The 8,446-nt window shown below is 39.0% G+C and overlaps 1 protein-coding gene across 1 annotated transcript; it reads right to left on the minus strand.

Moving 5' to 3' along the window:
- Positions 1-7,020: 7,020 nt before the first annotated feature.
- LOC307121277 (histone H2B-like) lies at positions 7,021-8,151 on the minus strand (the record flags this gene model as incomplete). Its single annotated transcript, XM_079808809.1, has 2 exons — positions 7,021-7,312; positions 8,063-8,151. The coding sequence occupies 2 exons, from the start codon at positions 8,149-8,151 to the stop codon at positions 7,021-7,023; spliced, it is 381 nt and encodes a 126-aa protein (XP_079664935.1).
- Positions 8,152-8,446: the final 295 nt, after the last annotated feature.

Here is an 8,446-nt window from a genome sequence, read left to right on the forward strand (position 1 = left end):
CAACAGGCCGGCCCACATTGTCCAGCGGCCCACCTGGAAAACGCCCGGTACGCATATGGCCAGTCCACCCCTGCAAACTATTACAGGAAAACACATTGACGAAAAATAAATCATACTTACAGGTTGTGGCCAAGCCTGCAGCGCTCTTGTCAGAAACTGAAGCTTCTGCGCCTCGATCGCCCCCCGGTGGCCGGTCCCAGTATAGTTCCTAAACCCCACCCCTCCATGTATTTGAATGGACGCGAGACACACTAAACAATTAAATTACACTTGAAATAATTGTTTCCTAAAGATGGTTTCTGTCATTTTAGGCAGTTTTTATTAAGATGATTTCATTTCAAGTGTTCGTTTTTTAAATAAGTTTCGTTTTAGTGAGTTATGTGATGCTATAAAAACGGGGGGTGTGACGTCATGATTGACAGCTGAGATTGACGGTTTCTCTGAGTGAAGTTGTCACTGAGGCACTAACAGACTTTTTTCGGGATTTTTGGGAGGAGATTGGAGCTTTAGCTTTCATTTCTACATTTCTATAACTGTTTATTTCACACCAACATAATGAATTGTTCTGCATCTGTGAGAGTGTGGGCGGGCTTTTGATAATCGCGCCTCTACTTCCTGTTCTCTACTGCGCAACTCCGGTCCCGAGATCGCTACTGCGCAGACTCGGTTCCAAGATGTCAGCGCCGTGAGCGGGCCTACGAAAGCTTCAACTATGGTCAGCGGAAGCCAATGAAGTCTCGTCGTCCATATTTTTTTACGGTCTATGGTTGTGGCCCGTAAACAGCTTCTGTTTTTAAATCCAGCTTTCAGGACAAGCCATTGTGCGAATCCTTCATTGAACTTGTGAAGATTGTGGAAGCTTTCCTCCGTGAAAGGTGCAGCGGGAGCCGCTCACGCCCGTCGTGCATCCACACTGGCAGTGTTCGTCTCGCGCAGCTGAACCGCGACTCGTGTATTGCAAATACAGACGAATATTGTCCATTATGTCACATTTTCCAGTCTTCTCCTCCGACCCCTGTCTGTCTCGTGCTTAGATTTATGATGGGTAGCATATATCTGCTGCAAATGCGACCTGTTCCCCTCTGTCTCATACACACATGCATATAACATGGTGTATGTTAAATGCACTGCAACGCACCCCCGTCCCTAGGAAGGCTGAACAAAGCAAGTACCCCAGACCTGCAATCCGGATGAAAATAACAGCGTTTTGTCGGCATTGCGGCAACATACTCCAGCCTACTAACCACAACAACGCAGCGATACAAAATGCCCCCCCCCCCTTATTTAATATTCTCGGAGGAGGGATTTATGTAAATATTGGGGCTGGTGATGTCAGCAACCCTGGTGGAATGTCTGTAGTCCCTACCGGCCGTTTGGTGTAGTCCTTAGAAATTGATTTCTTTAAAAGCAAATATCTCCCTTTGCTTTAAACTTTGAACGTTGTAACTTTGAAGATGTTGTTTATGCTCAAGCAGCAACATTACACACTAGCTAAAGTTAGAATAGTGAAATCGTGGTTTACCACCCCTTTAATTTCCTCTGAGTGGAAGAGCTGGAATTAGAGCAGAAGATAGGCTACTGTAGAGAAAAAGGAGCAGATCTGATCATCATAAACAACAGCGACGAGTGTGAGTGTGCATTTAGCTGATACATTATTGCCAGTTCATGATATAAATGTGCTATTGTTTAATATTCCTATAGGAGTTTGTTAATGTTAACATGATTCCTGGTACAGTTGGAGTCTGGATTGGTCTGAGTGATGGCAGATGGATATGGGTTGATGAACTCTGGGTGAGAAATCACTGAACCGAACTGATTATTATCTAATAAAGGATTCTCACAATCGGTAAAGCAGCACTGATCATCTAATGCTGATCTGTAGTTTCAGGTTCGGGAATTCTCCAAATGGATATACAGGACAGAACTGCATTAGAAGCATTTACTCATGGTTGTATTATGATTTAACTAATAAAACTCTTGTCCCAACAATTTGGCGTGTTCCTTTAAACGTTTTTAACTATGTGTTGTATAATGCATAACTTAATTCGCCAATTACTTCACAAAAAATGACACGTCTTAATCTTGAAAAACAGCACAACAATTTTTTATTTATTTATAACTTTCACATATGCTTGAACTAATTTCATAAAACATCGTATTTTGTATTATTCTGAATTCATTATTATTATTTTAATGGACATGAAATTAAATATTTTTAAATTACTTGAAACATGTTTGCCACCATGGCCCTTCACACAAAGAGGAAATATGCAAGCTGCATAACTTTAAAACCACAAGAGGAACAATATGATCAACAATATGACCACAGAGACACTGATGAATTTTCACCACTTCATGAACAGACCAACGAGGCCAAAAAAAGCCCAGAGTGAGTCCAACAAACTTCTGATCAAAAAAGAGAACAATTCAGCTCTAAATGCTGTTCCATCACAGGATGCAAAGACTGGCTATATAATAAAAAAAGAACAAAGAGGACAATATATATTACAAAACATAATGATACAGTCAAATAATGGTAGAGAGATGATAGATACAGTCAGATACAGTCATTCAAATTGGTTTTAGCTTTTGAGGCATATAATCATATTTTTGAAATTGGGCCATATTAGAGCAATGTTTCTCAACTCCAGTCCTGATGTCCCACCTCCCAGAAAAACTCCCACTAATTAAAACTCCTGATTTAACTCATTAGCTTGCCAGTGTTAAATAGGGAGACATCTAAATAATTCGCCCTGAATTTTGTTTCATCTCTTCTCGAGCTGAGAAACATTGAGTTTAATGCCTCAACAGATATTAAACATATAACATATCTGCATAGATAAAAGGCAAGTTCTGATATAAAATATACATATGTAAAATGCATGTACTGAAGTTGTTACTGAATTCTATTACCTTTAAATGACCTCCAAGGTACACGCTTCCTGCAGGCACTCTAGACTGAATATGTAATATATGCTGCGAACAGAGTGGCAAGGCCAGACAGGAAGCTGTGACGATTGCCCTCACCATCCATTGCCCACTAGTCAAAGTGTCTCCTAAAACAACCACGTGACAAGAGTTATTTTTAACTTTGCCATTTTTATATTTTGGCTTTTTACATTTAAACTATATTTAAGTAAGAGTGAGTGGTCTCATTCTTTTAAACCAAAGTCTAGCCAACCTGGGATATCAAATTTTCACACCAGCACACACCAGTTTTTTTGTGTGTTTATTTAAAATAAGACAAATCTGATATTATTTTAATCTTATATCTGTTAATTTTTAGATAGTTCTTTAATGCTAATCTAACAGCAGAAGACACGAGCTGGGGTTAATCCAGTTGTGCAGGAGGGGCATGTTGTCACAATGAGCCCCTAGAACTAGCTATATATTATAATCTGTTATGGATTCTATTGAGAAACCATGAGAAAAAGGTGAATAATGACTGAGAGTCAATGTTCAGAAATGCTTAATTATTAGTATTTTTTTTTTTAGCTGTGTTTTGAGGTGTTTTTTTTTTTTTTGGAAAATTGTGTTTATTTTCAATGATTAAAAAATGCCATTTATAATTGTATTTTATTGACAAAATATTTTAGTTTGTCATGGATATTTTTTTATTTTAATATATCAGGTAACATTTTAATCTGTCATATGGTCATGTTACCCCACCTATGGGGCATTTTGTCACATTTCACTTCTATTCTTTCGGGGTAAATAAAGAAAAAAGTATACACTGTATTAATGAAACAAAAACACATAATTGTACTAGACGTGTGAAATTAATGTGGGAAAAAATAAATACTCTGAACCACAAGAGGATTTACACAAACTGAGACCATCAAAAAGCGTTAGGTTGTGCCTCGCTCTCCCCTACTTCTCTGTTTTTCACCTACTATATAGAAGTATTTGATTTTGGACGCAGCATTTGTCCGGCTACAACTCACAACGCTTTTCAAAATCCAGCCGTGCCTCAGACCGCCACTAACCGAGTTTTCTATTAAATTATATTTGTCTCAAATCATCGTTAAAATACATAGTGACTGCAACCTGTGCTGATACGATTAGTTTTATATTCATAGATTAACAACTTGTCAGAGCAGAGGAACTGGGTCAATGGCAGCCCAATGACCTCTGGGTAAGAAATCCCTGAATTTAATTTATTGGGGACCTAATTTTTGAATAACCAGTTAATGACTAATTCTTACTTTTATTGCATAACAAGAAATCACTGTCATTTTTGTTTCAGGTTCTGGAGGAGCCTAATAGTAGGCTGGATAATGAAGTGTTGTGTCTGTGAGAAGAGCATTTTAAAATTAGCCAATACATTAAATATTATCTTTAAAAGTGAGTCATCAAATCATTCATTCAATAACAATGATTCATTTAGGAATGAAACAGGGGTCTCTCTTCATTGGCTGTGTTTGAAATCGGCCCCATACCCTCATTCACTTTCAGGAACGAAATGCCACTGCTCTGAGAAGCGGAACGGCTCATTCTGCTTTGGCTTCGTTGGAAAACTATTTACGTTGGTGGAGCAAAAATAGACAAAGAAACTGATAGTAAGTTCCCCAAAATCAACTTCTTGTTTATTCAACTGTTTTAAACCTATTTGAATACAGTCTACAGCTGTTGTTGTCCTTAACCCATTTGTGCCATCATTTTTCTGAATGGTTTCATGCATATAGTCATGTTAATAGTGTCCTATGTGAACATGTTCTGCATTTACTTTCCCCAGGTTTGAGTTTCTTTTCTTGAAAATCATATTTGAATGTGCGGCAGCTATAGTTGCCAGTGGGCAAATATGTTGTATGCACCCCTTCAATGTCAAATTTGACCAGGAGAACATTTGGCATCTAACTCAAAATAACTGTTTTCAACAGTCATTGTTTATTCATAAACAAATTTATTGTGTATAAAAGTCGAAGAACATTCGATGCAAACTCAAAAAAGCTGCATCTATCTTATAATCTGTTGAATATGAAAATACAACAAACAACAAATACATTTGTCTTAAAGTGGTGGTGGAACATAGTGCAGAACAAAGTGCAGCCATTAAGTTGCCTTAACAGGGCATTGTGTATCAAAAAGTTAACTGAAAATAAATTAATATAATGACGAAAGAATTACATCTATGTAACAAAAATAAAAAAATAAATAGTCCCATAGTATTCAATGGCTGACTGTAGTAGGTGATTTCATATAATAATGTAAATGTAAACTCATTACTCGTCTGAATTTCCACATTATAATGGAATCGTAAGCTACTAGTCATAAGATGATTTAGGGTCCTTGACCGTTTAGAATGAAACGCTTCCATTCCAAACTGGATGAAGGGTTCTCAATATTTTGGCCCTTACAAGACATAATACCATAAAATATGACATTTTTCTCTATCGAATTAAGGTCTACTGTACAGTAGAGATGTCAGTTAAAGGGTTAAGTTATGTTTTATGAGGGATATTATGAAAGCAAAAAGCACTAAAGACCAAAAATCTTGATTTATTAACCTATTAACACAGTATACCCCATTTCCCCATTATATGTACTTACAAGCCATTTGCCCACCGGCAACTATCCACAAGTTTCCTACGCCCCATGAAGCCTTGCGTCAAAAGTGGGAGCGTCTTCCAGTTCGAAGTAAACAAGCGGGACTTTATGCATTTCCATCGTAGTTTATGCGCACGTTTTCGAATCGGATATAACATTTATCCGACTCAAACGACTGCATAAATTTTTTATGTGCATTTATAGAATTCATTTGCATATTGGCGTTTCCATTCAGCATTTTTTTGATGCAATAACGTTATCCCAAAATGCGCATAAAAATAGGTGGATGGAAACAAAGCTTATTGACATTCAACAGTTGACAGTCATTCAAGCTCTCCAAATTTGATCATCTAAATGAAATGTTTAGTGTGTGTCATTCTGCAAATGTTGCTTCACAGTAACCTTCACTTAACCCTTTTGGCACCATCTGATAAAAAAAAAGTAAAAATGATCATTTTGAAACCTTGCCAATGATCCGAAAAACACTAGCCTCTCCACTAACTAGCACACAAAATACCATTGGAATACTACTTCCGCCGCCTCATCGGAAGCCTTCTTATTTACAGTAGCGCCCCCCGGAAACAGGTGGATAGTTGCCGCTTGGACTTTTGGCTAAGTGTACAAAAAACTATAGATCTATTGTAAGAATTCTAGAGACCTTCACGATTATGTAGATATATTTGTCAACAAAAAATACTTATTAGTAACATGAATATAACCTGTGTTTGGGACAGTTTGCCTTCATTATGCTTCCTGTAAGTAGGGGTAGGAAGTTGGCAGTCTCATGTGACAGGAAGGAAGTGAATACCTTTTTTTTTCTCTTGAAATCCTTTATTTGGTTGTTTTCTTGCATGTCATTGAGATTAAAAACATGGACACTATCTAGAAAAATGCTTACAAAAGGAAAATGACAACTATACACTAGTGGGCGTAACAATAGCACACATCTGGCACATGTGGAATGATGATCTGGCCCACATGTTCTGTGGAATGACGGCCCTTGGGTGTCCCACTCCTGTTTGACAGATCTGGGTCACAGGCATGCCATAGGAAGGCCACATGTCAGCCAAGAGCAAATGAATAAACCAGAACTGGGCCTTATCTGAGCCACAAATCTCAACAACCAGCATTACCAGCTTCACGCATGACCAACCAGATTGACTTTATTTCTGTCAGACAACTACCAAAGTTCATATTGAGAATTAACGGAGGTTTAAATCTAATGCGTATCATTTGAAGTTACCATACAGTGATTAGTGTTTCCATTAGCTGGGCTCTTAACTCTTACCATACATGTCTTTTTTTGGCTGCTGTGACAAGTCATTTAAGGATATAAATATTAAAACACAATAGCTCTTTACACGAGTAGATAGAACAAGAACTATTAATTGATCTCACAATCAGAAGCTCTTTAAACGAGAAGATGGGTGGCTCTTAAAAGAGCCTTTGGGGTGGGTAAGGTCAGAGGTCACCTCACTTTGAGCTGGTGTATTTGGTCACAGCCTTTGTGCCCTCGGACACGGCGTGTTTGGCCAGCTCTCCGGGCAGCAGCAGACGCACGGCGGTCTGGATCTCTCTAGAGGTGATGGTGGAGCGCTTGTTGTAGTGCGCCAGACGCGACGCCTCACCGCCGATGCGCTCGAAGATGTCGTTGACGAAAGAGTTCATGATGCCCATCGCCTTGGAGGAGATGCCGGTGTCAGGATGAACCTGCTTCAGGACTTTGTACACATAGATAGCGTAGCTCTCCTTCCTGGACTTTCTGCTAGAGGTGGGCAGATCGATACTAATATCGATAATATCGATACCAACGTTGGTATCGGTATTGATTGATACCAACGTGAAAATATCGATACTTAAGTTTCAGTTTCTCTCGTTTTGCGACCTGGTCGTGTTTGTCAAAATGCTGCTGCTGTCACAGAGCAGAGCAAGCTCTCAAGAGTGCTGCTCGTGCTCGACACTGCTCTCCTCCCCCTCTCCTGTGTTGTACCGTCACGTGACTCACCACTAGCGCTACCACCAGCAGTCAGGAGCGCGCGCCGCTCAGCCGCGCATTTCTAACAGCAGTCAGTCAGAGGCGGAGAATGGCAGCAGAGAGAAAGAGGAGCGTTGTATGTAAAACTTTGTGACTTTGTTTATTTAAGAAAAAAATCCTGAAAAGAAGTGCACTAAAGAGGAGAAACTTTTTTTGTTAACATGCTACTTGAAAAGAGAATTTGTTTTTAAATGTTTTATATTTGTGAAGTAATCATTTTGTAACTTTGTTTATTTAAATAAAACAGAAGTAACCAAAAGTTGTTTCTGAACAAAAGCTTTTGTAGTACTGATTAATAACCCAAAATGCAAATCACAAAAACAAATTAAAAGTCATGAAAATTCATTTAGATTTAGGTTGAAGACGCATCCACCTTAATTATTAAAAAGTATCGATCTTGGTATCGGTATCGGCGATACTGGCCCTGTATTTACTTGGTATCGGATCGATACCAAATCTAGCGGTATCGCACACCTCTACTTTCTGCGCTTCTTTCCTCCCTTAGCGGCGGTCTTGGTGACGGCCTTCTTGGAGCCCTTCTTAGGCGCGGACTTTGCTGGTTCAGGCATGATGATGAAGAGTCAATGTGCGCTCAGGAGCGATACAGAGGCTTTTATTCACCGACATATGCAAATTTACTAAGAGATGTGGGATTCTTCTGATTGGCTGTGTCCATAGGCCAAACCCATAAACTCGTATTTCATTGGACAACTCATGAGAGGAACGAGGGCCAATCACGTGTCGGCAAATATTAGCTCCGCCTACCGCTTTATGTTTGAGGGAGACCCACAGGATCTCGTTTCCTTTGTTCATTTCCCGCTTTTTTGCTTTAATAAAAGTTTGAAAAGACTAATATTCTGCAGG

The sequence above is a fragment of the Gobio gobio genome (assembly GCF_949357685.1).
Source record: "Gobio gobio genome assembly, chromosome: 25".
NCBI classification, from domain to species: Eukaryota; Metazoa; Chordata; class Actinopteri; order Cypriniformes; family Gobionidae; genus Gobio; species Gobio gobio.